Source organism: Palaemon carinicauda, chromosome 21 (assembly GCF_036898095.1).
Source record: "Palaemon carinicauda isolate YSFRI2023 chromosome 21, ASM3689809v2, whole genome shotgun sequence".
In the NCBI taxonomy this organism is placed as follows: Eukaryota; Metazoa; Arthropoda; class Malacostraca; order Decapoda; family Palaemonidae; genus Palaemon; species Palaemon carinicauda.
In genome coordinates, this window is record NC_090745.1 from 58,581,008 (window position 1) to 58,608,967 (window position 27,960).

The 27,960-nt window shown below is 41.8% G+C and overlaps 1 protein-coding gene across 3 annotated transcripts in view; it reads right to left on the reverse strand.

Annotated features, from left to right (window-relative positions):
* Window positions 1-27,960, reverse strand: part of Polr3F (RNA polymerase III subunit F) — a 718,140-nt gene that overhangs the window by 129,756 nt on the left and 560,424 nt on the right. For all 3 annotated transcript variants that reach the window (XM_068345021.1, XM_068345020.1, XM_068345019.1), the window contains 2 exons: window positions 10,249-10,376; window positions 9,891-10,014 (listed from right to left, as the gene is read on the reverse strand). In XM_068345021.1, the coding sequence (XP_068201122.1) occupies window positions 9,891-10,014; window positions 10,249-10,376 (252 nt within the window). The remainder of the gene's footprint in view (window positions 1-9,890; window positions 10,015-10,248; window positions 10,377-27,960) is intronic.

Below are 27,960 nucleotides of genomic sequence, written 5' to 3' on the forward strand. Positions count from 1 at the left end.
GGTAGTAAGTTGGCCAGGGCACCAGCCACCCGTTGAGATACTACCGCTTGAGAGTTATGGAGTCCTTTGACTGGCCAGACAGTACTACATTGGATGTTTCTCTCTGGTTACGGCTCTTATAAGAGAAGGACACTCTAAAATCAAACCATTGTTCTCTAGTCTTGGGTAGTGCCATAGCCTCTGTACCATGTTCTTCCACTATCTTTGGTTAGAGTTCTCTTGCTTGAGGGTACACTCGGGCACACTATTCTATCTAACTTCTCTTCCTCATGTTTTGTTAAAGTGTTTATAGTTTATATAGGAGACATTAATTTTGATATTTTTAAAATATTTATTTTTTCCTTGTTTCCTTTCCTTACTGGGCTATTTTCACTGTTGGAATCCCTGGGCTTGTAGCATTCTGCTTTTCTAACTGGGGTTGTAGCCTAGCAATTAATATTAATAATAATAATATTAATAATAATAATATTAATAATAATAACTGAACTCAGCAACAATAGCGTACGCCATGTTTGTGACGTCACAGCGTAAAAACGAAAGCCAAATGCCAGCGTACGATGGTTCTTTCCTTAAACTACATGTGTAGAGATAAATCATCACTCTGGTTTTGAATATAATTTTAATGCTGCTGACTTAAATGCAGCTTTTATCTCTCAACAATTTAGGTCAGTTAATTTTAAAATGCATGCCCTTCGCACCAGCCCATTGCTAATTGATCATTTAAATTAAATTTTAGTAACCCAGAATAGATAGGATTAGTATGTATGTATATTCCCTTAGAACTGCAAGATTTCTCTAAGTATTTTGTAAAATATTCTGCCTCCTTCTCACCCCTTACAACGTTGCATTGTCCTGCCCTAAAGTCCTGATATTATTATCATTATTATTACTTGCTAAGCTACATCCCTAGTTGGAAAAGCAGGATGCTATAAGCCCAGGGGCTCCAACAGGGAAAATAGCCCAGTGAGGAAAGGAAAAAGGGAAAAATAAAATATTTTAAGAAGAGTAACATCATTAAAATAAATGTCTCCTATATAAACTTTAGCAAAACAAGAGGAAGAGAAATTAAATAGAATAGTATGCCCGAGTGTACCCTCAAGCAAGAGAACTCTAACCCAAGACAGTGGAAGACCATGGTACAGAGGCTATGGCACTACCCAAGACCAGAGAACAATGGTTTGATTTTGAAGTGTCCTTCTCCTAGAAGAGCTGCGCTAAAGAGTCTCTTATACCCTTAGCAAGAGGAAAGTGCACAAAACGATTACAGTACAGTAACTCCTTTATTGTCAGCATAGAATGTTACTAATCCATTCTTTTCATCCTTTGGTTACTGTTAGATCAATGGACTCATTGTACTCTTTTTCTCCTTACAGGCGGTGTCTAAGACGGAGATGCACTGTAGAGTGCAGATTTGTGCCAGGACCGTGAGGCCTCCTTGCGGTCACGATACTTGTGGCACCCATGCGGTGTCGGAAGATGAAGGGTTCAGTCTCGTACTGGGATCCGTAGGATGGGAGTGTTTGCATGGACCTGCATCATTCGTGTTGGATCTTGAAGGATAACTCCGAGGACGACCGGGGGTTCTTCCAGCGATCCCTTCGCACCTGGCTAAGGGGATTCAAGAAGAATGCGGATCTGAAGGCCCTTTACCTCCCCTCTACTGAGTAGAAGGATATCCTCTTCCCAAAGGCAGCACCTGATTCGGTTTTGGGTTACTTTCACCCTAAACCCCTCCCAACAATCCTGCTACAGGTCGACGAGGCATTGGGCTGTATAAGGCTACACTCAGAGAGGATGTCTACGGTCTCCTCTCTCTCTCCCCGGGTAGAGAATCGGCTCTCCTTTCTACAGTGGAGTTGGATGAAGAACCCCTCCCTCTGGTGGATGATTGTTACCTGCCGGAGACGGATGATGCTAGTGTGGGTCCGTTAAGGATTCAGTGGTATCTGCCACTTCAGCCTCCACTACTACAATGGCCTCCCTGTCTACGGCGATGACTACATCTTCCGTGACGGGAGCGGTTCCGGTTTCTTTCCGACCGCCATCTCCTGCGGAGCTTTTGGAGCCCCTACAATTCCCAAGTACATCAGGCACTTCTGTTGACCCGACACTTTTGGCTAACATGAAGGCTTTCATGGAGGGGAATCAGCAACATCAGCTGATGATGTTTAAAGCCTTGCGTGACGAGATCCAGGCTTTGAAGAAGCAAGAGGAACTGATTAAGGATAAAGTCTTGCTTTCCCAGCTACCTTACTGCACACAGCAGAATCCCTGGAGGTATGCTGGCCACGCGGTGCTTTCTGAGGGCATCATCCACATTGGCGAAGGGCTAGGCTCCAGACCGGTAGCCGATCTGGATTTTTACCCATATATTGATGCCTATCCCTTTTGCTACATGAGGTTAGCTGAAGGGGTTCCGTTGAGGTGACATTATCCCTAAAGAAACGATCCTTTTGGAACATACAAGGGCTCAACACCTGGCAGTGAAAGAAATGAAGACAGCAGGGTATAATAATACACAGCTTGGCGCCTTTGGTAAAGGTTAGCAACCTTTGTGGCTCCGGACACGATGGTATTCCCCTTTACTTCGAAGGGCTCCATGGCTGTGGAGAAAGCCATTCGTGAGGGTAAGTCTCTCCCATTGTTAGAAGAATGCAAACCAGTCACTTATCCTCCCACATGATGCTGACCATTGGGTGGATGTACAGTTTACTTTCGCCGGGGGTAAACTTGATAAGGATGTAGCCAGCCACCAGTTTAATGAGAAACTGCCCCGGATTCCCTAACACCTTCTTAAGGCTAAAATGGAGACCAGAGAGAGGTTATCAGCTTCAATGTCTCTCCAGTGCTTCATGGAGATGATGATTGGGAATTTTACGGATGCCCCAGTCCTTTCCTTGTTGGCAAAGACTCATCTTGCCACCTTTATGAAGGATCTTTATCCTTTCTTTCAGGCCCATAGAGTCTGTAGAGAACATTTACTTGCTTCAGCCACTATCCGCCACGAGCTGAAACGTCTCATCGATTCTAGCATATGGGGAAAAGACCTCTTTCCTCAGAAGTTAGTGAAGGAGGTTATGGATAAAGCTGTGGCTGAGAATAAGAGCCTGTTCCAGAAGTGGGGGATCTCTTTGTAGAGGAAGTTCACCCCTTGGGGAGGACCATAGCCAAAGAGGTCTCACAAACCGACCTACCATCGGAAGTCGTTTACTCCATGCCCCGCCGCCATCCCTCAGACTGTTTTTGCTGTACCTCAGCCCCGGGCGACACAGTCCCCGGCCTTCAACCCAGTATACGAGCAGGGGTCGTCGTCCTTTCGATCTCACAAGAGAGAAAGAGGGGGCAGAGGCTGCTCTGACAGAGGAGGCAGATCCAGGGGTCGAGGATATCGAGGCGGCAGAGGAGGAAGGGGTGCACGCCCTCAGCATAAACAATGAAGATCTCTTGGTAGGGAAACGGCTGGCCTTGTTCAAGGACCGTTGATCAATCAGTCTTTGGGCACAAAGTGTCATTTCCAACGGCTTGGGTTGGAAGTGGAAGCGACAGCCACCAAAGCTCAGGAAATTTCTCCAGAAATCAACACCTCACCTGAAACAATATGTACAAGACCTGCTGAAGAAAAGAGTTATCCGTTGCACGAGATCTGAGATTTCAAGGTCGTCTATTTTGCATGCCAAAGAAAGATTCAAACATACCTCGAACTATTCTCGACTTGTCCCATCTAAACCTGTTCGTTCAGTGCTACAGGTTCTGGATGCTGACTATTTCGCAGATACGTACCTTACTACCCCAGGAGGCTTACACAATCTCTATAGATCTTACCGACGCTTATTGGCATCTTCTGATAGGTCGACGCTTCTCCCCCTACCTTGGTTTCAGCCTGGAGAGAAAGGGCTATGTACTCAGAGCTATGCCATTCAGGCTCAACATAGCTCTGAGGATTTTCACGAAAATCATCGTCGTAGTCGTTCAGCAACTTCGGGAAAAAGGCCTTCAAGTAGCGGCGTACCTGGACGACTGGCTAGTGTGGACTCCCTCGGCACCGGAGTGCTCAGATGCCACCACTCGAGTTGTAGGGTTCCTTCAGTCTCTCAGATTTCAGATCAACTCCTAGAAATCAAGACTGACCCAAGCTTAAGACTTCCAGGGGTTGGGGATTCATTGGAACCTTAAGTCCTATTCCCTATCTATTCCTCCCTCCAAGAATAAGAAAATAATGAAGTCAGTCAGGTCCCTGATTAAGTCGGGGACGATCACCAGGCGACGCCAGGAGAGGGAGGGGGGGGGGGCTCATACCCCACTCAAGAAAGTGCAGGGCAGTTGGTCTAAAAAATTTCAACAATTCCACAACAATATTCTGGAGGCCATGGCAGTCTTCTTTTCCCTCATGAAATTACACTTGAAGAACATTCATATTCGTCTAGTCCTCGACAGCAAAGTGATAGTCCATTGCATCAACAGACAAGGGTCGAGGTCTCCTCAAATAATTCAAGTAATGTTAGCCATCTTTACATTGGCTCAGAAGAAAGGTTGGCATCTGTCAGCATCCCACCTTCACGGAGCAAGAAATGTGATGGCGGATTCCCTCTCTTGGACAAAACCTCTAGAGACCGAGTGGTCTCTCAACGAAAAATCATTCTTTTTCGTGAGGGATCAAGTCCCTGGACTTCAACTGGATCTGTTTGCGACGAGTCTCAACAAGAGACCTCCCTGCTATGTAGCACCGAATGTGGATCAAGCAGCAGTGAGCATGGACGCGATGTCCCTGGATTGGAATCATTGGACGAGGATTTACCCGTTTCCACCCTTCAATTTCCTCATGAAGGTTCAGGACGAGCTTCGGTCTTTCAAAGGGACAGCGGCCCTGGTGGCTCCTCTGTGGCTTAAGAGCAACTTGTTTCCCATGGTCACAGAATTGAATCCCAAATTGGTGCCGTTGCCCAACCGGATTCTGTTCCAGGAGGTACGGCGAAAGATTGTCTACGCTTCATCATGGAGAACAAACAACCTTCATCTCATGATTTTTTCACCTTAGCTCTGGAAAAGAAGTTCCAAATTCAACGTGATAAGTTGGAATTTGCAGAAAACTATAAGACGTCTACCACTATGACTCATTATGAAACGTCATGGAAGAAATGAGTCAAATACGTCAAGGACAAGAATCCAAGTTTAATTACTATGGATTTTTGTTTAGGTTTCCTGATTGATTTGCACACGCAAGGTCTAGCTTCCTCCACAATCTTGTCATACAAGTCGGCCCTCGCTAGACCTATACTATAGGCCTTTGATATCGACTTTAACTAGGATCTCTTCAACAAAATTCCGAAGCCCATCTCTTGGTCTTTGGACAAAATTTTGCAATTTGCTTCGGACATGGACAATCAAACGGCTTCTATTCGTGATCTTACTAAAAAATTCATCTTTTTAGTTGCAATAGCTTCCGGTACTCGTGTTAGTGAAATTGTGGCGCTTTCTAGAAATGAGGGTCTCATTGAATTTTTGGATGATGGTGAGGTTAATTTATACCCTGATCCCGCTTTTCTAGCTAAGAATGAACTTCCCTCTAAAGGTTGGGGTCCATGGAAAATAGTTCCCCTATCATGTGATCCCTCCCTATGCTCAGTGCAGTGTCTAAAAGTGTATTTATTAAGAACAGTGCAGTGTCTAAAAGTGTATTTATTAAGAACAGTGCAGTTCAAAGGTGGTCAATTGTTTAAGGGGGAAACTATGGGATCAGATTTGTCTCTAAAACAGTTAAGAGCAAAAATTACTTATTTTATACAAAGAGCGGGCCCGGCTAGTATACCATCGGGTCATGACCCTAGGTAGGTGACTTCCTCATTAAATTTTTTCCCAGTATATGTCCTTTGAGGGACTGCAGGCATATACCGGTTGGAAGTCCACTAGGGTTTTCTTCAGGCATTATCTGAAGCGACTGGAGGAGATGCGTCATTTTGTGGTGGCAGCGGGAAGTGTTATCAAACCCACTGCATTGATGTAGTCCACAGGGCACTCCTCCAGCTTGTTATTTATAATGAGTAAACAGTGAGTATTTGTTTCAGGAACACAGGAAAATGCAATTAATCATTTCCTTTTCAGGTTCATTTGTGTCTCTCCAACATAATGTTGTACCTTCAGTGCTATAGACTACTTGTCTAAATGTTGATTAGACTATAGTTCAATTTATTTGTTGTACATACAATAGAACCTCACAATAACGGACTAATAAGGGTGAAAGTGTGTCCTGTACCGCAGATAGTCCGTTGTATTGCAAACAGTTCGCCTATGCAGATAATCAAGCAAAATTATACCAAATTCTATAGGCTATGAGCCTACCATCTATGCCAAACATGTGACTAATGTGAAAATGAGCAGCTGAGATTATCACACATGTTTTTCACCTTATGATGACATAGGAATTAAATGGCACTCACGAAATGAAGTAAATATAAGCTACTTGAGCTAAATGTAAAATGAAATTCACGAAAATAAAGATTACTTCAGTCAGGGGCCATATTAAAACAAACTGAATACAGCACCAGAAAAGACTAGTGAGTAGTCTGGAAATTACTGCTACTGCCCTAATTACATGCATTTTTGGGCTCGAGACATGTCGTCCTGATGAAAGGTCCCTTCGGCAGCTTCCTAATGTATAATATTTCTGCCAGTGATATTACAAGAAAATTACTGTCAGGTATCACGGGGTTTGGAGCCTTTGTAGTTTGTTGGGACAGACTCAAAAATCACATTTTACAGACACAAGAACATCACCTAACCGAATGTTTCCTACCTTACCTTACCTAACCTAACCAACCTAACCTAACCAACCTAACCTGAGGTTCTCCACCTAACCTAACCTAAGAGCCGTATCCTTAGACTGCCGTACTCTTATCTTACCCTGTCCCAACAAATTGTATTTACCCCGATATTCAAAATAAAACTAAATAAAACTAGTTCTATATCACGTCTTCCCCACATACAATGCCCAAAAGGGAAGCCCTTTTGATTGTTTATATTTCATCTCAATGAACAAACAGACGAACATACAATTGATAAACAAATGAACAAACGCATTTATACATTCAAGTGATAAATAATGATATAGTTTTTAGTAAACTGTATGAAGTCTTTGTTATAGATTATGTGATAGTTTAAATAAGTTTGGAAATTCTATTAAGAATATTTATTCATATAAATCCTTGATAGCAGTTGCTTGAAACAGCTGACAATGTTTATATGTATCAGCTGAATGAAGTTTCCAAACTTATTCAAAACATCCTTTAATAAATATTGATCAAATATCAATGTTTTATGTTATAAATTACCATAGTTTACATACAGTTTACTAAAAGCTATTAGTGTCAGTAATTATCAATTGGATGTGTAAATGTTTTTATTCATTCGTTCGGTGTGTTTTCCGGAAACATAATATGGAAACAGCTTTATTTCGTTTATTTCGAATTTGCAAGACTAAAAGTAAAATAACATTTGTAATAACATCATCTTTACATATAGACTGTTAAGAATACTACTTGTAATTCAAGTTAGCATGTACTGTAGTCCAGAGTGGTTGCTTTAGATCAGGTGATGGTAAGATCAGCTGATTGGGTTTACATGTTTGGAGATGGGCTGTCATAGAAAAAAAAAGTTTATTTCTTATATACATATATACCATTATTTTTTAATAGCCTGTTTGTTATGAAGATATACCAATAATAAATATGATAAATTTATTTTATTGATTTTATATGAATAAACATACCGTAAATAAATATATAGATCTAAAAACTATTTACTTCTTATAGTGACCTTTGCTAACAGAATGCTACACTAGCTATCTGAATTTAGTCCGGTCTGGTATATCAGAAATCCGTGGTAACAGTGTCCGTTGCTGCGAGGTTCTACCATATATGGTCTTGTCTTTATTAATCAGTTTATCTTGTCATAAGTTCCCTACGGTTCCTTATGTCATGTTTTTCTGTTCCCTAATGTTACCTTCTGTATGGGTATGGTAGGGATGTATTATTTGGTACAAAGGCATTTCTATGTGTTGTTTACTTATTATTCTCTGCACTGATACTTGTAAATAAAAGACTGTGAACTTTTACATGCCTTTTATTTTAAGTCCTATTATTAATTTAGTGGCAATATGGCAATAAAGTTAGTGTGCCTCTTTATTATTATCCTTCCTGAACATGCTTTTTTAACATTAGATGAGTATTTGTTCCATACGTTTTAGGCCCTACCTACGATGACCCTTCAGTTTTGGGTGTTCTAAGAATCTCAACACTGAAATTGGATGCCTTTCCCATTGTGGAGGGCAGTCCTTTGGCCCTTTTTTGCCTCCCTGACAGGCCATCATACTTGTCAATACAGCTTTTATATTGTTCTGGAATAGATTTTTGAGATTGATACCTATGCTTTGACGGAGTAATCCGGTTGGCGCATTGCGGTATTGGAACCTCTCTTCAAAGCCTCCTACCGAGTAATAGGTAATTCTCTGGTACACTTCCATCAGGATGACATGGCTCGAGCCCAAAAAACAGATTATGATGATTGAAAAATCTATTTTTGGGTGAGATGGCAATGTCATCCTGATGGCCCACCTGTTATGTTGTCCCCCCCCCCCCCCCCCCCGATTCCTTGTAGTATGCTCTTTTTTCACGGTAGTTATGCTGCTATGTGGAATGGGGGGGCTTCAGAGACGAATGGGGGGCACCTTGGGGAGAGGATATGTAACGGCGGCTCCTCACCTATCCTTCCTCCTAGTTGACTAGACTGGGTAAAGTCTATTGGGGGTGCAGATATCTATGGTTATCTTCAGATACGTCCCTGACTATACACGATATCTTCGGATAGTCGCTCCGGGGGTTAGAACCCCGTGATACCTGATAGTAATTCTCTTGTAATATCACTTGCACAAATATTATACAGTAAGAAGCTGCCGAAAGGAACTTCCCTCAGGACGGCATGGCTATCTCACCCAAAAATAGATTTTTCCTATGTCAAAATCTGTTTTTTTCCTGCAATCAGCAACCTACAAGGCTTCCTTTTTGACAATTCTCTTATTATGCAGAGTTCCCAAATGTTTTGCTTCCTTACTAAAGCTTATTGCAGCAAATTTGCCAATGTTATCTTCGTCTTTTTTTATGTAATGCACTGTCGATTCATTCACTCCATAATAGTATGCCATCACATCATAACTTCTGCCCTGCTTTAACATATCTAAAAGTTTGAACTTTTAAATGATGGTCATCATCATCCTTCTTCCTCTTGGGCTCACTTGAGGAATCTTTTGAGGGGCACAGTGCTTAGGAGGCATTGTAAATTCTCTACGAAAAGCTAATTTTGAATACAACACTAAGATACCCGAGACACAGTTGACAGCGTGAATGAGAGTGGCGAGATATAACATGGGAAGAAGCTGGGAGAGGATGCCATGATGCACAACCAGTCAGCTCACGGGATACATCTACTTGTGCTCTTATTCGTAGATCTCGCGCCGGGAACCTATCACATGCTTTGTCTGAGTGCCCAAGGTATGTACAAAAACTTTGAGAGAGCTTCTCTCTTTGTCTGGCATCCTGGAAAACTGTCTCTCTTACGCATCACGTATAACGATGAAACAACGCTGCTTTCTTCAATACAGCTGCTGAAGGGGCGGTATTTTTTTATTTTAACTTTTTTATCAATATTTTTGGAAAATCAGCGATGCATTGAGGCTACGAAACATGAACTGCAAAGTGGCAAGGCATTACTGTAAATATATGAGATATTTGATCACTAATACCCAAAATTTTCATTTACTTAAATGAGCCACAAATACCTTCCAGTATTGAATTACAAGTTTAATTCCTACATCATAAATAAATTGCAATATTAATTCTAACCTTGGTAATTCCTAGTTCAGATATATGCTTCAAAACTTCCTTAGAAGCGACAAATGATGCAGTTCGAACTACTATCGGACCACCAGTACCCTGTCTTGCGCGAACCGACCTCTGCTCAAGGAACCTGAAAATGTACAATTTGATATTCAAAACTGTTCTCCTGAGCTATACTATATTAAAAAATATTATGGGCAAGAACTGACCTCTGCTCAAGGAACCTGAAAATGTACAATTTGATATTCAAAACTGTTCTCCTAAGCTATACTATATTAAAAAATATCATGCTTAACTATTTCTATAAAAAAAAAAAAAAGAAAAAAAAAAAAAAAAAAAAAAAAAAAACAGCTTAATCACATACCTCCAGCACTGTTGATTAAGAATATCAACAAACTCGGAATCAAAATGCTGGTCAGAGTACCATGCACCGCCAGTGAGGGAGCGGTCTGGGTCTAGGTTGTAGAGGAGATATGTCTTCTTTTTAGGGGCCTGAAGAAAGTATAGTTTGTCAATAAAGAAATGTAAAACCAACTTTTTCAAGAAACTTACAAGTGTGACTGTGCTCCCTATATTAATGTACTCTTATCAATAACTTTCCTTTAATTTTCTTGAAGGGAAAATGGAGTTTTACAGCAGATTTTTTTTTTTCAGTTTCACACTCACATGAATGTTCACAACGTTTCTCTCTCGTAACATGCTTTTATATTGATGTATACCTTAAAACTGAACATTTCCCATTTTCTCTCCTTTAAACATTCTTAATCCTCTGGTAGTTATTGAAATAATCTGGTGGTTAATGTCAAAAACCCTGGCTTGGGTAGGCTGCAGCTCCTTATCTTTTCAATTTTAAAGTTGAAACTAAATCCCTATCCTCTTGGTATTATTATTCTGTGGGGAGGATATGGCTTGTATATGAACATCACGTAGCATAAAAAAGATTAATTTTAATATCAAAATTAAGTTTATTCTTAGGATACTCCCCTGATATTCACAATGCAGACTCCCACACCAATGGAGGTGGGTCAGTAAAAAAGACAGGGCATGTAGTCTTAAACCAATATATTTACATCATTTGTACCTGAGTCATCTCTTGGCCTAGTAACATATGTAACCAGGTGTCACCAAGTAGGTGTGTTATAGTTTGAGCCTCCAGATTATGAACCATATATAACTTAATTATCAAACTATTATTATACGATTATGGGTCCATGGTCTGGGCACCAAAATATGCATTACACTATGGGTACTGTGACTGGCAAGTTAATCAACCTCTCGAATTCCAAACTCACTTGTTTGCTTTTACATCAAAACTGTTACACTTTAAAATATTAATACATGAACCCTGACAGTTAAAAAACTCAAGAGAACAATATATAAAACACTGACTATCCAAAAGTCTCTTAAGTACACTCAAAACCAAACTGGGTAATTTTTATTACAAATATTCAAATAGCTCTAAGTTCAGATCATAAAAGCATATGAGCGGTGATTGGAATAATACTCTACAAAAATAAATATATTCTATATAAATTACAAGACCTTGGAAAAGAAATTACAGAATAACAAATACACTCACTCGAAATATTAAGTCTAAACAAAACTTAGATTAACACAAAATGTTATAATCTGAAAATTATATAATGACTTGACTTTAAATGTTGAATCTGAATAATCCGCACTCTAAGAAAAGAAATACCACTTAGGAACATTATACAATCATTTGTTTCACTTGAAATTGAATCTGAATAAAACATTCAAGTTTGACAATTAATGAAAAATAGATAACCAGATCACAATACAAATACCTAACCTTCCTACAGGGCTGTTTAAAAAAACATACTCACTACACAAGATATATGCGGGAGCACAAAATCACTTGTGGCCCCCTGTGGCCGCGGGGGCATATAAAAATTAGAATAGCGCCAACGTTATCCCTGCGTGTCATAAGAGGCGACTAAAAGGGACGGGACGAGGGGGCTGGGAACCCCCTCTCCTGTATAAAATTCCTGCGAGACATCGACAAGGAGATGGAGCTGGGGGGAGAGTGACTGTTCCCCGCACTCTAGTTTTGGGGTGTTTGAATGTGCGTGGATGTAGTACGATAGAGAGTAAAAGATGTGAGATTAGAAGTATGTTTAGAAGTAGAAGGATGGATGTATTGGCCTTGTGTGAGACAAAGATGAAAGGAAAAGGTGAAGTGATGTTCGGTGAAATGTCTGGTAGAGTGTCTGGGATTGAAAGGGGAAGAGCGAGAGAGGGTGTGGCGTTATTGCTGAGTGAATGGATGACAGGTAAAGTAGTGGAATGGAAGGAGATATCATCTAGGTTAATGTGGGTAAGGGTTAGGTTGGGTAGGGAATGTTGGGCGTTTGTCAGTGCGTATGGGCCAGGTAGTGAGAAGAGTGAAGAAGAGCGGAATGAGTTCTGGAATGAATTAACTAGGTGTGTAGAAGGACTGGGTAGAAGGAATTATGTAGTTGTTATGGGTGACTTAAATGCTAGAGTGGGCGCTGGAGAGGTAGAAGGTGTCATTGGGAAGTATGGCGTACCAGGTGAAAATGAGAGTGGTGAGAGACTGGTAGACATGTGTGTTGAACAAGAGATGGTAATAAGTGCTAGCTTCTTTAAAAAGAAAGATAAAAATAAGTATAAATGGGTAAGAGTGGCAAATGGAAGAGTAGTAGAAAGGGCATTAATGGATTATGTGTTGATAACTAAAAGAATGTTTGGAAGATTGAAAGACGTGCACGTGTTTAGGGGTATGGCTAACGGTATGTCTGATCATTTTTTGGTGGAAGGAAAATTAGTTGTAGCAAAAGAGTGGGGGAATAGAGTAGGTGGATGTAAAAGGGAGGTAGTGAGGATTGAAGAGCTAATAAAACCGGGGGTAAAAAGTAAATATCAGGAAAGGTTGAAAATGGCATATGACGAGGTGAGAGTAAGAGAAACTGGTAATTTAGAGGAGGAGTGGAAGTTAGTAAAAGAAAATTTTGTTGGGATTGCAAGTGATGTATGTGGCAAGAAGGTTGTTGGAGGCAGCATGAGGAAGAGCAGTGAATGGTGGAATGAAGGAGTGAAGGTAAAAGTGGAAGAGAAAAAGAGGGCTTTTGAAGAATGGCTGCAGATTAATAGTATAGAGAAGTATGAAAAATATAGAGAGAAAAATGTGGAAGTAAAGCGCAAGGTACGTGAGGCAAAGAGGGCAGCTGACCTGAGGTGGGGTCAGGGATTGGGTCAGTCATATGAAGAGAATAAGAAGAAGTTTTGGAAAGAAGTGAAGAGAGTAAGGAAGGCTGGTGCAAGAATTGAAGAGACAGTGAAAGATGGAAATGGAAGGTTGTTAAAAGGAGAGGAGGCAAGGAAAAGGTGGGCGGAATATTTTGAAAGTTTGCTGAATGTTGAGGATAATAGGGAGGCAGATATAATTGCTGTTCCAGGTGTTGAGGTGCCAGTGATGGGAGATGAGAATGAGAGAGAGATTACAATAGATGAAGTGAGGAGAGCACTAGATGAAATGAGAGTAGGAAAAGCATCTGGTATGGATGGTGTGAAAGCTGAGATGTTGAAGGAAGGGGGTGTGACTGTACTTGAATGGTTGGTGAGATTGTTTAATATGTGTTTTGTGTTGTCAATGGTACCAGTAGATTGGGTTTGTGCATGTATTGTACCACTATATAAGGGTAAGGGAGATGTGCATGAGTGTTGTAATTCAAGAGGTATTAGTTTGTTGAGTGTAGTTGGAAAAGTGTATGGTAGAGTATTGATTAATAGGATTAAGGATAAAACAGAGAATGCAATCTTGGAAGTACAGGGTGGTTTTAGAAGAGGTAGGGGTTGTATGAATCAGATTTTTACAGTTAGGCAGATATGCGAGAAATATTTAGCAAAAGGTAAGGAGGTGTATGTTGCGTTTATGGATCTGGAGAAAGCACATGATAGAGTTGATAGGGAAGCAATGTGGAATGTGATGAGGTTATATGGAGTTGGTGGAAGGTTGTTGCAAGCAGTGAAAAGTTTCTACAAAGGTAGTAAAGCATGTGTTAGAATAGGAAATGAAGTGAGTGATTGGTTTCTGGTGAGAGTGGGGCTGAGACAGGGATGTGTGATGTCGCCGTGGTTGTATGTTGATGGAGTGGTGAGAGAGGTGAATGCTCGAGTGCTTGGACGAGGATTAAAACTGGTAGGCGAGAATGACCATGAATGGGAGGTAAATCAGTTGTTGTTTGCGGATGATACTGTACTGGTAGCAGACACAGAAGAGAAGCTTGACCGACTAGTGACAGAATTTGGAAAGGTGTGTGAGAGAAGGAAGTTGAGAGTTAATGTGGGTAAGAATAAGGTTACGAGATGTACGAGAAGGGAAGGTGGTGCAAGGTTGAATGTCATGTTGAATGGAGAGTTACTTGAGGAGGTGGATCAGTTTAAGTACTTGGGGTCTGTTGTTGCAGCAAATGGTGGAGTGGAAGCAGATGTACGTCAGAGAGTGAATGAAGGTTGCAAAGTGTTGGGGGCAGTTAAGGGAGTAGTAAAAAATAGAGGGTTGGGCATGAATGTAAAGAGAGTTCTATATGAGAAAGTGATTGTACCAACTGTGATGAATGGATCGGAGCTGTGGGAAATGAAAGTGACGGAGAGACAGAAATTGAATGTGTTTGAGATGAAGTGTCTATGGAGTATGGCTGGTGTATCTCGAGTAGATAGGGTTAGGAACGAAGTGGTGAGGGAGAGAACGGGTGTAAGAAATGAGTTAGCGGCTAGAGTGGATATGAATGTGTTGAGGTGGTTTGGCCATGTTGAGAGAATGGAAAATGGTTGTCTGCTAAAGAAGGTGATGAATGCAAGAGTTGATGGGAGAAGTACAAGAGGAAGGCCAAGGTTTGGATGGATGGATGATGTGAAGAAAGCTCTGGGTGATAGGAGGATAGATGTGAGAGAGGCAAGAGAGCGTGCTAGAAATAGGAATGAATGGCGAGCGATTGTGACGCAGTTCCAGTAGGCCCTGCTGCTTCCTCCGGTGCCTTAGATGACCGCGGAGGTAGCAGCAGTAGGGGAGTCAGCATTATGAAGCTTCATCTGTGGTGGGAATGTGGGAGGTTGGGCTGTGGCACCCTAGCAGTACCAGCTGAACTCGGTTGAGTCCCTGATTAGGCTGAAGGAACATAGAGAGTAGAGGTCCCCTTTTTGTTTTGTTTCATTGTTGGTGTCGGCTACCCCCCAAAATTGGGGGAAGTGCCTTGGTATATGGATGGATGGACAAAATCACTTTGAAGAGGACACACAATAGGTACTGAACACTTTTAAAAGAATACGCTGAGCTGAGAGAGGTGAGATGGCGATTTTAAGGCTGGATTTCTCCATCTGCTTATCTAACACTGGGGGTCACCCTATATATATGAAACCTAACTACTTCAAGAAACTTCCCAACGAACTGGGAAGTGTGGGGGCCCGGGCAAAAGGCGTCAGAGTTACCAAGTATTGCTCTCTCGAACATTTTCTCACACAACAGGGAGACGAAACCCGAGTTTCTAGGGCAACTATTACACACAGCGAGGCGACTCTCTGTCAGCTAGGTCGGCCCCCCCTTCGCCCCCCCCCCCCCCAAATAAAAAGATAACATCCTATCACCAGGCTCTTCGCGAAAATTTAAAAGCACATGGTACCCAAAACAATTGTGTATTCTTTTTCAAATATGATGCAATACTTCATAAAAATATAAAAGAACATTACATAAGCCTTTGTTCCTATCGTGTATGATCAAATATCACTCTCAAACAGAGTATGTAAGACTTCGTAACAAAAATATGTGAAATTAAAAGTTAATTCTTAAAAATTACGTAAATTTACATATACCATCTTCAATAAAGAATACAATGAAACTTATGACGAAGGTCTTACATAATTTACATAATAAGCTTGAATCTACACAAGGACAAATCATCTTGAGAGCAGGCTAACCTCTCTTCAATGCACAAATAAAATATAAATAAAATCATGAATAAACTATTGAATTTACTCTACACTAGACCAGCTTCGTAAGATAGCTCCCCCCGAAAAATGATTATTTATTCTGGGCCTTGATCCATCGATTCAGTCCAAGATAAATAATCTGCAACCACGTTTTCTTTACCTGATATATGCTTCACATTAATACGATACGGTTGCAAACATAATGACCACCTGGTCAGCATTTGATTATTATTTTTCATATTGTTTACAAAAGTTAAAGGATTATGATCCGAGTACAATGTAATCTCATTCTGTGGTCAATTCACATAAATTAAAAACTTCTCTATCGCTACGATCAGCGCCAGCAGTTCCGTTTCAACCGCCGAGTCGCCTCACTGCTGCTTCTTCAGCTTCGACGACATGAAACAAGCAGGGTGAATAATTCCTTCCTTATCTTCTAGCAATAAGACAGCTCCAATTCCGTTATCCGACGCATCCACTTGGATAAGGAATTTCTTGTTGAAATCAGGCTTTTGAAGTATCGGTTTCTAAGTTGATATGGCCTTCCTCGGATTTTTCCTTTTTCCTGATATATCGATAACGTAGGTCCGGTCACGGCTCTCCTCCAAAATCAGGAATGGTTCTTGGAACTCGTTGGTGAGAGGATATCTCCTTAACCAACACCTGCCGTCCTCAAACTGTCTGTTCGTACTCTTCATGCCAAACCTTTTCTTTGTCCGTCCCTGACTCGTCTTCAGGTCTTCTAGGGGAAATTTCCTCAACTCCCCAATTCCTTTCCTCAAATCCTTGTCATTTTTTTCGTCCTTTTCCTCATGATATTTGCCTTTTCTGGCAACATTTTCTTTAGTCCTTTGGTGAAGGGTCCTGCAACCTGTCTGTTCGTACTCTTCTTACCAAACTTTTTTTTTCGTTCGTCCTTGACTCACTGTCTTCATGCCTTCTGGGGAAAATTTCCTTATCTCGCTGATCCTATTCCTCAAATCCATGACATTTCCTTCGTACGTTTCCTCTCGATCCTTCCCTTTATCAACTAAAATTTTCTTCGGTCATTTCCTGAAGGGTTCTCCTCATACTTCCATTGGGCGTAAGGAGATTCCTTGATGCACTCGTTGGCCTTTTCAACCATCTGTCATGCGTGACATGCACGCCAAAAGTGGCCTACGTCCTTATGCATGCCAGGTCAGAAAAAAGTGTTTCATAATCTTCTCCGTCGTCTTCTTATTCCCATATGTCCAGTCTCGTGGGCTACCATGATCACCTGTCTTCTCAACGGTGCGAGAATTTATATCTGCCGATATATCCCCCATTCGGCATTCCCAGGGATATCGGCAGGTCTATGCTTCCTCCTAAGCAACCCATCCTTAAGGTAATAACAGGTTGTAGCCTGCTATGCCTATGTCTCGTCCACCACACGGTACAATAACTCTGTTAACGTTGCATCCTTCTGTTGCAATCCTATCAGCCTTTTTCTACTCACTTGTCGAATTTCTAACATTGAATTTTCTATTTCTTCCAAATCCATTTCTTTTCGTCCTCTTGTCCACTTGTCTGTAGTTCCTCTTCGCTCGGGCCTACACGGGAGTTATCTTCTTGCATACTATCAAGGGAGTACTCTTCTTCAGGAAACGAATCCTCCAAGTTCATTGCTTCCAAGTCCATCTTTTCTTTGTCCTCTTGTCCACTCGTCTGTCATTCCTCTTCGCTCAGGCTTACTTGGGAGTTCTCCTCTTGCGTACCATCAAGGGAATCCTCTTTTTTCGGAAAACAAATCCTCCTAGTTCATTGCTCCTTCGATTTCTTTTTCTTTTTTTTTAGCAGCCACTTTCTTCTTCATACTCCTATTCGTAACACCACTAGAAAACAGATACGGGTAGTCCTTCTCGAGTTCAGTCCTAGGACTATACTTCAAAGGTTTCTCCATTACAAGGGGACAAGGCACGAACAGCACTCCACCAACCTCATTACCCAGCAAGACGTCTACTCCTTCGACAGCAAATGAATCCTTTACCGCAAAGTCAAAATTACCTGTCACCAACTTGCATGACGGTTTCAAGCGGCAAATAGGGATGACCTCCTCACCTCCTATTCCTTTTAAAATAACTGAGTCTCCTGTAAGAGACTGATCCACCAACGGGTATACTCCTCGTATCACTACACTATGGTTATAACCTGTGTCGCGCAATATCCTCACGGGGTTTCGCTCACTCCCGTCTATTGCTGCTAATTTACTTTCATAAATATATGGTTTAAAGGCATCCATGCTGTTTGGGTTTGTTCTGCTCGTCGTGTAAACGTTGGCTGGTTTATTTTCCTCCCCATCCTTTTCTGATTGTTTATTCATCTCCGTATTCTGTGAAGTAGAATCATCCTTAATCACTTGGGCGACTGCTTTCGGTTGGTTTGACAAACATTCCTTAGTGATATGGCCTCTCTTACCACACTTAAAACAGACAATATCAACATTCTGCACGTCTTTCACGATACTTGAAGGAGAACAATTCGACGTTTGTTGCTGTGGTACTATCGCATTCTGCTTAGGGACAGTACCAGTGCTACTACCGTTGTAACTGTTGAACTTGTTCCCGTAGGTATTACTGAACTGGTTTCCATGGTTCGGCGAATACTTGACACTTGGTCGGACCGATGGTTGAAAATTCTTGCCCCGAAGTGGGTTTACAACTGATAATATTGTAATCTTCACTCAGCGACACAGCTTTATCAAGTTTCTTTACCTCTATCTCTCTCTCAAGTACATTCGAATCTGTTCAGGAATTCCACGTAGATACTGCTCCAGTATTGTAAATTCTTCCAAATCAGCCATCTCCTTTACGTCAGCAGCCTCTGTCCATCTCATTAAAACATCGTTGTACCCTATAAGCGTAATCCAGGAAAGTAATTTTCTCGTCCTTTCTCAAACTTTGGAACCTTTCATAAAAATATTCAGGGGTCATCTGATACATTTGCAGCACGCTCCTCTTCACTTCTTGATACTCCATCCTCTGGTCCTGAGATAAGGATAAGTAAGCACTGCAGACCTTCCCATAAAGCACACTCTGCAATAACACATCATTTATCTTCAGCCCATTTCATCATCGCTGCAACCATTTCAAAATGATTGAAGAACTCATCTGGAGCCTCTTCTGTGAACCTTGGGATTAACCTCTGGGCTTCCGACACATTAAACACTGGATCGTTCTTAGCAGGGGCCGCCTTGGTCTATGCTGTCAACTGTGCATGAACGTTTAACAGCTCCAACTACCGCGCATGTCGTGCAATCTCTCCTGCCTCTTCCTTTTCTTCTTCTCTTTCTTTTTCTTCCATCCTCCTCACATGTCTTGCAATATCTCTGGCTTCTTCCCGTTCATCTTCTTCCCGTCTTCTCTCTCTTTCTTCTCGTTCTGCCATCATCTTCAACAAAAACAAATTCTTCTCCACTGCAATTCGTTAAATCTCAGCCTCAACATCCCTATCTGCTTTCATGCCTTCAGTTTGAGGGTCAACCGGTCTTTGCTTCGCTAAAAATTCTTCATTAGCTTCCTCCAACAGTTCACAATCTGTTACAATATTTTCTTCCGACAACTTTCCCGAGTTTATAAATGCTTCTAAGGCTAGACACTTGATTTGGGCTTTAATCATCCCACTCGTTGCATGGCCACCACATGCCATTAAGATAGAGAGCTACTATACATTAGTTACATTAGCTTCTGACAATTCCTGAACACTTGGGTTATTCAAAAATACTTGGATATTAAACTGTGCCATCTTGTAATTTAACAATATTCAATTCCTTTCCAAAAATATATAAAAACAATACACAAAATCCTATCAACACTGTACTATTCAAACTTTTAATCAAAACACAGCCCTGTTATCACCAATATTCAAAACAGACTTGCTCGATCCCAGATCTGGGCACAAAAAAAAAAAAATATTACAGTATAATGATATGACTCCCTAGTCTGGGCACCAAAGTCCAACATGTTTTTTTCTCGTGTTTATCCTTGGATTTATCATTATTTTATAATCGATGGCCGATTCCCATGATACCCCATCGAAGTTAAGTACTTTATCCATGAATGTTAGCGAGATTGGGCAGTGTAACCTCTGTTTTTATTAATGTAGAAGTGTTTATATATGAACGGCGTCCCCGTTCTTACCGTTCATGGTTCGGCTCTGCCCTTTTTCTCGTTAGTTCATCAGTCATTAATATTTGTTCGAACTTTTAGGAGTTTTTTCCTTACATTTATATAGTACACCGTCTTTATGCTTTCATCTAGCATTAATTTTATGTTATCCTATGATATCAGTGTTAGCGTTTCATCAAAGAGTAGGTTATGTTGGTATGCCTGCATTCGTGCATGTTGGTGGATTGCGTCACCTTTGAGATTGTTTCGCTAGTTCTAGGAAGACGACCATCTCACTTATTATTATTAAACATTTTAGTTTTATTTCGTACGCTCCACCTAGTTTTACATTTCGTTCGAGTGGGACTCTCGCGTATTTTGTTGTTTTACTGTTCGATCTACCGCTTCAGTAACTAGGTTGGTACCCCTGCTTTCCATCTGCTGATGGCGTCATGCTCCTCCCTTACCACTCGCCCGAGTCCCTCTCTCGCCATATTATTTCTGAATGCCTAACCTTACTTACGTGATTTCGCTTTTAATTCATTAATTGTTTTTATGTATTTGTGCATTGATATTATATTTATTGCTTTACTCCGTTATGATCACATTTTTGGGATTTTCATGTCATGTTGAGGGGATCTCCAGTTGGTAGCCCTGTCTACCACTACGCACTGGTGATTCCCCGGTACCATACCCCCCCCCCCCCACAGGTTGGGGAGGCTATTCCATCCCCCCCTCCTCCAGTGTACACCCTTCCTCTCACTCGATGGTTGTTGGTTATGACATACGGGTCAAGTATGCTTGTTCCTCAGTCTTCCCTCAACGTTCCGACATATTGAGGACTGAGTGTACCCACGGGGTGTGACTTAGTCTCATTCATTCATACCGGGCGGTTTCGTCTCCTCCCCTCCCGTCGCCCCGATTGGCCATCGGTCGGGGGAGGGGGAGGGCCGGGACCACCGGGGACTATCACACGTGATTAGTCGGTATGACTGCACCTTGGTGTAACTTTTGCTTTTAGCTATGGTTGTAAGAATGAGCACTTATATTAGGAGTGTCCCCCACCTACGGTACCTCCTGCTATTATCGTCCGCATAGGACTTATTAATATCCCATTTCATTATATTATATTCTACATGAATCATTACCTTCGTCCTGGTACCTCTGGTTGGGTAGTGGGGGTTCCATTGGCTCCCCCGCGCTCTCCCGTGGTACCCTCCCGTCATCAGACATCGGAGCCTCCGAGCTCTTAAATACAAGATCTGTTGACACTGACACAGTTTTGATTAATATCCTCCCTCCGGGAGCCCTATTCAATTACAGACATTAGTTTTAGATCATAACTGAAGTTTTCTATTTATGTATTTTAAGGATGTATCTTAGCTTACTTTAAGTTTACTTTAAGTTACTTTTAAGTTTACTTTAAGTTACTTTAAGTTTACTTTACCAACCCTGTTCCCCGGCCCCGGAACTAGTTTTGATTATATTTATTCATCACTGTTTTTTGCATCCTTTTTCATCCCTTTTTATTTTATACCTCCCTGGTAATGACGGGATGGTATATTCCTCGCTATGACAATATTATTTCATTGATAATCTTAACTTATTACGGAATTGTTTCAACAATGTCTGTTAATTTTTATAATTTTTATAATTTTTTCCCCGGTTACTATACCGGTTCGAAATTTTGTTCATAGCCTTTTGTCCCGATTTCATATCGGTCTATTTTAAGAATCCGGAACACCCGGATCTTTTTAGGTTATTAACCTATTATGGGATACTCACGTATCTTTATTTTATTCTATACTTCCCAAGTAGCAACGGGATAGTATATTTCTCGCTATGACAATTTTTTTCATTGATAACCTTAACTTATTATGGAATTGTTTTAACAAAGTCAGTTAATTTATGATAAGTTTTTCCCCGGTTACTGTACCGATCTGAATTTTGTTCATAGTCTTTTGTCCCGATTTCATATTGGTCTAATTCAAGAATTCGGAGCATCCGGATCTCTTTAGGTTACTGACCTGCTATGGGATACTTATGTATCTTTATGTTATTCTATACTTCCCCAGTACCGACGGGATAGTATATTTCGCGCTATGACAATATTATTTCATTGATAATCTTCACCTTTTATGGAATTATTTTGACAATGTCAGTTAATTTATGAAAGTTTTCTCCCCGGTTATTATACCGGTCCGAAATTTTGTTCATAGCCTTTTGTCCCGGTTTCATACCGGTCTATTTTAAGAATTCGGAACACCCGGATATTTTTGGGTTACTACCCTACTATGGGACACTGTAGGTGCCCCTGTCGTTACTATCTATAATTATAACTTCGGATATATTATTTTGGGATTTTCATTTTATTTCCTTTGTGATTGATCGATTTAAACATTTATTCTCGATCTATTTATTTTACATTCCCAACGGAGTTACCTTGTTCATTAGTAACGATATACCCTCTTTCGGAGCTCGCAGTCTTCCATGACTTCTACCTTGGCGACTCTTTAGATCTGGGTTGGCGGGTTTGCCTGGAGTGTCAGGGCAAAGAGACCCTGTGTCTCTTCCTTTTAGGGTTTTCAAGGAAGCACATGGCTGATGTCGGGCCACGTCCCGTTGTCCCTAAAGTTAAAGCTACCTGCCAGCCCTACCAAAGACTCACAGGTCTTCCAAATCACCAAACCAGTTAAGACTTCTCTTGGGCCGAGAGCGAAGCCCGGCCTGAAACCTACGACCCCGGAGGCTCCCTTCGATCCGGCAGCCCTTTCAAGATTGATGCATGGCCTCTCGTGGCATGGTTAGTTTCAACCTGACCTTTCATTAGAAGAGGCCAGCGACCGATCCCAGGGATGAGGTAGAAATTTATTTCTATTTGAACACGATGTTGTGCTGATATTTATCCATATATATACATATATATATAATTTACGGACCTCTGTAGCTCACTGGCTCAAACCTCGTGTCACATACCGAGTCACCACGATTATAGGATGGAAGATTCCTGGTGCCTCTGTGAACTTGACAATTGAATGAAATTATTGCCCATTAGGGGGAAGTGAGTGCTAAACCAGATAGCCTCATACAGGGTCTCATTTGTTATGGGCTACCTCAACAGCACAATATATCATCCCGGATGCCTCTAGGCTCCCGGAATTCGTCGAAAGCAATCCGTGGAAGGGGGCCTTGCGCTCTCCCTTCAAAGATGGTATGTTAACCATCGAAGGGTTTGGCACCCGGACTGTAGAAAATTTTGAATTCTACCCGCCGGGTCTACAGTTCCCTCTCTCTAGTTTCGCATGCCTTACCGAGGAGACACTCGTAAGGTTTGACAAGGTCCCCAAAGAAACCAAAATGTACCCAAAGGGGCAGGCTCAGTCCACCTGGGTTCGGCCCTTAAACGAGTGGGAGTGTGTTAACACTACGTTAACACCTCACAAGAGCCCGTACACGATGTTTCTAGTGGAGGAGTAAACCCCTACTCCGTGTGTCACTAAGATATCGGACCTTGCTCGGCAGGCAATAAACGAGGACAAGCCGTTACCGCAGCTGAAGGAAACGCATCCGACCTCCCTCCTGTCCCTGGGGGATCACGATTGCTGGGCTAACGCCCCGGCGACCTTCACATTCGGTAAATTAAGCGCTGACTGTGCTCCCATTCAGTTCAGTGAGTGGCTACCCAGGCTTCCGGAATCTCTGATATGCCTCGAGCTCGAAGCCTGTATGCGCCTGAGTAGACCTATCAACTCGGCTACAATGGCAGAAAAGACCTCTTTAATGTATGAAGAAGAACCACCTTTTAAGGTCTTGACAAAGTCATTACTTCAAACCTTACTGTCTGATTCCTACGACTTCTTTGCGGCCAGACGTCGTTGCTGTAGGCATGTCTTGTCTGAGGCCACTATCAGACATGAGCCTAACAAGCTCATTAAAGCCCCAGTCTGGAGCTGCTAGGGTCAATCAGAGCCTCAAGGTTCGATGGGCTTAGTCCCCAAGCACAAGTTCGAACCGGCCAGCAACCAATCTAGAGGTAGAAAGAGTCTGAGATCTTTCCATTCCTTCCAAACCGGCAGTCCCAACAGGTGGTTCAAACCATCCCGGTGGCACAAGGGAGTCAACCTTTCACTTCGAAGGGTCAACCCCAACAGCAATACGTGCTGGTTCCTCAGTCCCAAGTAGCAACTACCTCCTATGCTACTTCCCCAGCCCTTAGGCCCACCTTTGAAACTCAGGGTGCTTTCCAGGGTTACCAGCGCCCCAGAGGCGCTAGCTCGAGAGGAACTTTTCGCAACAGCTACTCTCGAGGCCGAGGAGGTAAATCCGCAGCAAATCATTGGGAGTTCTCAGGTAGGGGTAGGACTTTACATCTTCCGGAACCGTTGAACGTTCAACATTTGGGCTTTCAGTATAATTTCCAAAGGTCTGGGGTGGAGTTGGATAGAATGGCCCCCTCCACCAACCAGTTTTCATCAACATCCAACGGAAGAGCTAGTCTTATATGAAAACGATTTATTGCAAAAGGAAGCAATAAAGAAAGTAAATCGTTTGTAATTTCAGGATCACTTGTTCAGCGGGCCAAAGAAAGACTCAGAATAGCGAAGAGTAATCCTAGACCTGTCGCTTCTGAATTCTTACATTTAATGCGACAAGTTTCACATGCTGACCATCTCTCAGGTGCGGACCTTGCTTCTCTGTGGGGCCGTCACCTCCCCTATGGATCTTGCAGACGTTTGCTATCATGTTCCGAAAGCAAGGCATTTTCGTCCGTTTCTAGGCTTCAACTAGGCAAACTGCCTCACAGCAACTACAGAGTGAAAATCTCTTACAACAGTTTTGGTTCCAAATCAACTTCGAGAAATCTCCTTTGGTCCCGAGGACAAGTTTCAATGGTTAGGATTCAATGGGTTCTATGCTCCCACACTCTGTCTCCCAACAGCCAAGAGGAACGATATAGCAAAACACAATACGTTTTCTCAAAGACAAATTGTCTTCCAGAAGAAATCAAGAGAGAATCCTGGGTGCCCTCCAGTTTGCCTCAGTAACAGATATACTACTGAAGGCCAGACTGAAAGATATAAGCCGAGTATGGTGCTCCAGGAAAACGAGTAATATCGAGACAAAGGGCTCGACTCCAACCAATTCTGAAGAAAAGACTTCAACCATGGACAAAGGTCAAAATCTGGCAAATCAGTTTCCTTACAATATCCACCCCCAAGCTCGTCATTTACACAGACTCCTCCCTAACAGGCCGGGGGGGGGGGGATACTCTCAGTACACGAAAGTCCTGGGACTATGGTCGACAATATTCCGCCAACTTCATATCAATGTTTTAGAGGCCATGCCGGTATTTTTGACCTTAAGCAACCGGCTCCAGCCAAAAACCAACATATCAGGTTTCTTCTAGATAGATAGTGGCGGACGCACTTTCGAGGACAACTCCGCTGGAGTCGGATTGGTCACTAGACCCAATGTCCTTCAGTTGGATTCTTTCTCAGGTTCCGGATCTCCAGATAGATCTGTTTGCAACAAAGTCCAACTACAACTAGAGTGCTACGTAGCTCCCAGCCCGGATCCTCGGGCTTACGCCACAGGCGCACTATCATTAGTCTGGAACACTTGGGAGAGAATTTACCTATTCCCACCAATAAATCTGTCGATGAAAGTGTTAGACAAGCTCAGGACTTTCAAAGGCCAAGTTGCTCTAGTAGTCCCCATCTGGCCCAAGCACAACGGGTTTCCCCTTCTGGTGGAACTGGGTCTCCACCTCGACAGATCCCCAATCTAATACTAACACAAGCAGTACAACTCGCTGTGTGTTAGCTTCCTCAAATTCAGAATGCCCTACCTTTCTGGACTTTATGAAATTTGCAGCTCAAGAGGTGCAGATATTGATCCTCAAATACGTTATTTTTAGAATCAGATAAGAGGGGATCCACCCTTCGACAGTATGATTCGGCTGTTATGAAACTTGCCAGTTTTTAAGGGACTCAAAGGTTGAGACAATGACTATGAATCTGACAGTAACCTTCTTCAGAATTTTATTTGAATCAGACTTAGCGACTTGTACTATTACCACAAATTAAGTCAGCCTTGAAGGTTTTACAATTGGCTTTAATATTGCCCTTACAGATTCATACTTCTCATCCATCCCGAGAACCTGCGCCAGATTGAAACCATCAACTCACCATAGCTCAGTTTCCTGGTTTCTGAATGACGTACTTAAGTTGGCTTCAGACACTCTTAACGAGACTTGCCATTATATTCCATTGGTTAGGAAATCCTTGTTCTTAATGAACCTGACTTCTGGCGCCAGAATATCAGAACTTTCAGCCTTGTCTAGAGATCCAGGTCATATTGAATTTCTCTTGTCAGGGGAAGTACTCCTTTCCCCTGACAAAAGATTTTTAGCGAAAATGAGGACCCCCAGGACAGACGGTTCCCCTGGAAGATTGTCCCACTTCCGCAGGACCCATCTTTATGTCCAGTAAACACTCTGGAAGCCTACTTAAACATATCTCCCGTTCAGTCCTCGGGGCCCTTACCCATTAGAGAAGGTGAAGAACCATCATCCTGAAAGGACTCAGACAGAAGATTCTGCATTTCATTAACGGGCTACCTAGAATCATTCCCACATCACTCCCTCACGTCCATGATATATGAGCTGTAGCTACCTCAGTTATTACTATGAACTTCACTGGACTTACTAAATATACAGGCCGGAAGTCTCCAACAGTATTTAAACGCCACTGCTTAAAACCTCTGGAAGCCTTATATTTGCTACAGTGGCAGCAGGGAATGTGATTCCTCCTGAACATAGTGAACCTTAATCAACTATGTCTTGCTATCCTCTTACCTGTTATTTTGGATTTTGTTAATTCCTCAGGTATTGTTCCAAGATTTGGGACCATTTCTCTGGTACTATTTCACTGCGCGGCACAGGTCGGAGCCCAGAAAAGGGATTTTGACGAAGGAAAAATCTATTTTTGGGCGAGAGACCTGTGCCGCCCAGTGAACCCTCCCTTGACTTCCCTCCCAACATGGGCCCCAAACCTTGGGTGCTATGAGGAGTGACGTCACTGGCGTGGGTTGGGTTAGTGGTAGTAGTGTTGAACGGTACCTCGCTGTGGCGGGGATTTTGAAGAGGAGATATCTAAATAGTGCGAGACCTCTGGTTGTGAATTATCACGCCCCAGTATTTTATACCGACACCTTATATAGGTGAGCGAGCTGGGTTCAACCTGGCATTCCTATGCTTTTTTTCTCTGGTAATATATAGCAGTTATATTCCTTAGAAATAGTGCTCTAGGAGTATTTCACTGGGCGGCACAGGTCGGAGCCCAGAAATAGATTTTTCCTTCGTCAAAATCCCTTTATACAATGGCTTGCAACTGGAAACCAAACATATAATATACTGTAATATATACTACGACTGAAAAGTTAATCATCCTCTCGAATTCCAAACTCACTTGTTTGCTTTTACATTAAAACTGTTACACTCTAAAATATTAATACACGAACCCTGAAACAGTTAATCTCCCAGACAGCAATATATAGAACATTGAATATACAAAGATCTCTTATGTACACTCAAAACCAAACTGGGTAATTAGTAATATGAATATTCAAATACCTCTAAGTTCGGTTCATAACAGGGTATGAGCGGATTCTATTCTAAACAATGGTGATTGGAATAATACACTCTCTGCAAAAATAGATATATTCTATATAAATTAAAACACTTTGGAAAAGAATTTACATAATAACAAATACAATCACTTGAAAAAATAAGTCTGAACAAAACTTAGATTAAGACAAAATATTACGATCTGAAAATTATATAATGACTTGACTTTTAATGTTAAATCTGAATAATCCGTAGACTAAGAAAAGAAATAACACTTACGAAAATTATACAATCACTATTTTCACTTGAAATTGAATCTGAATACAATATTTGAGTTTGATACTTAATGAAAAAT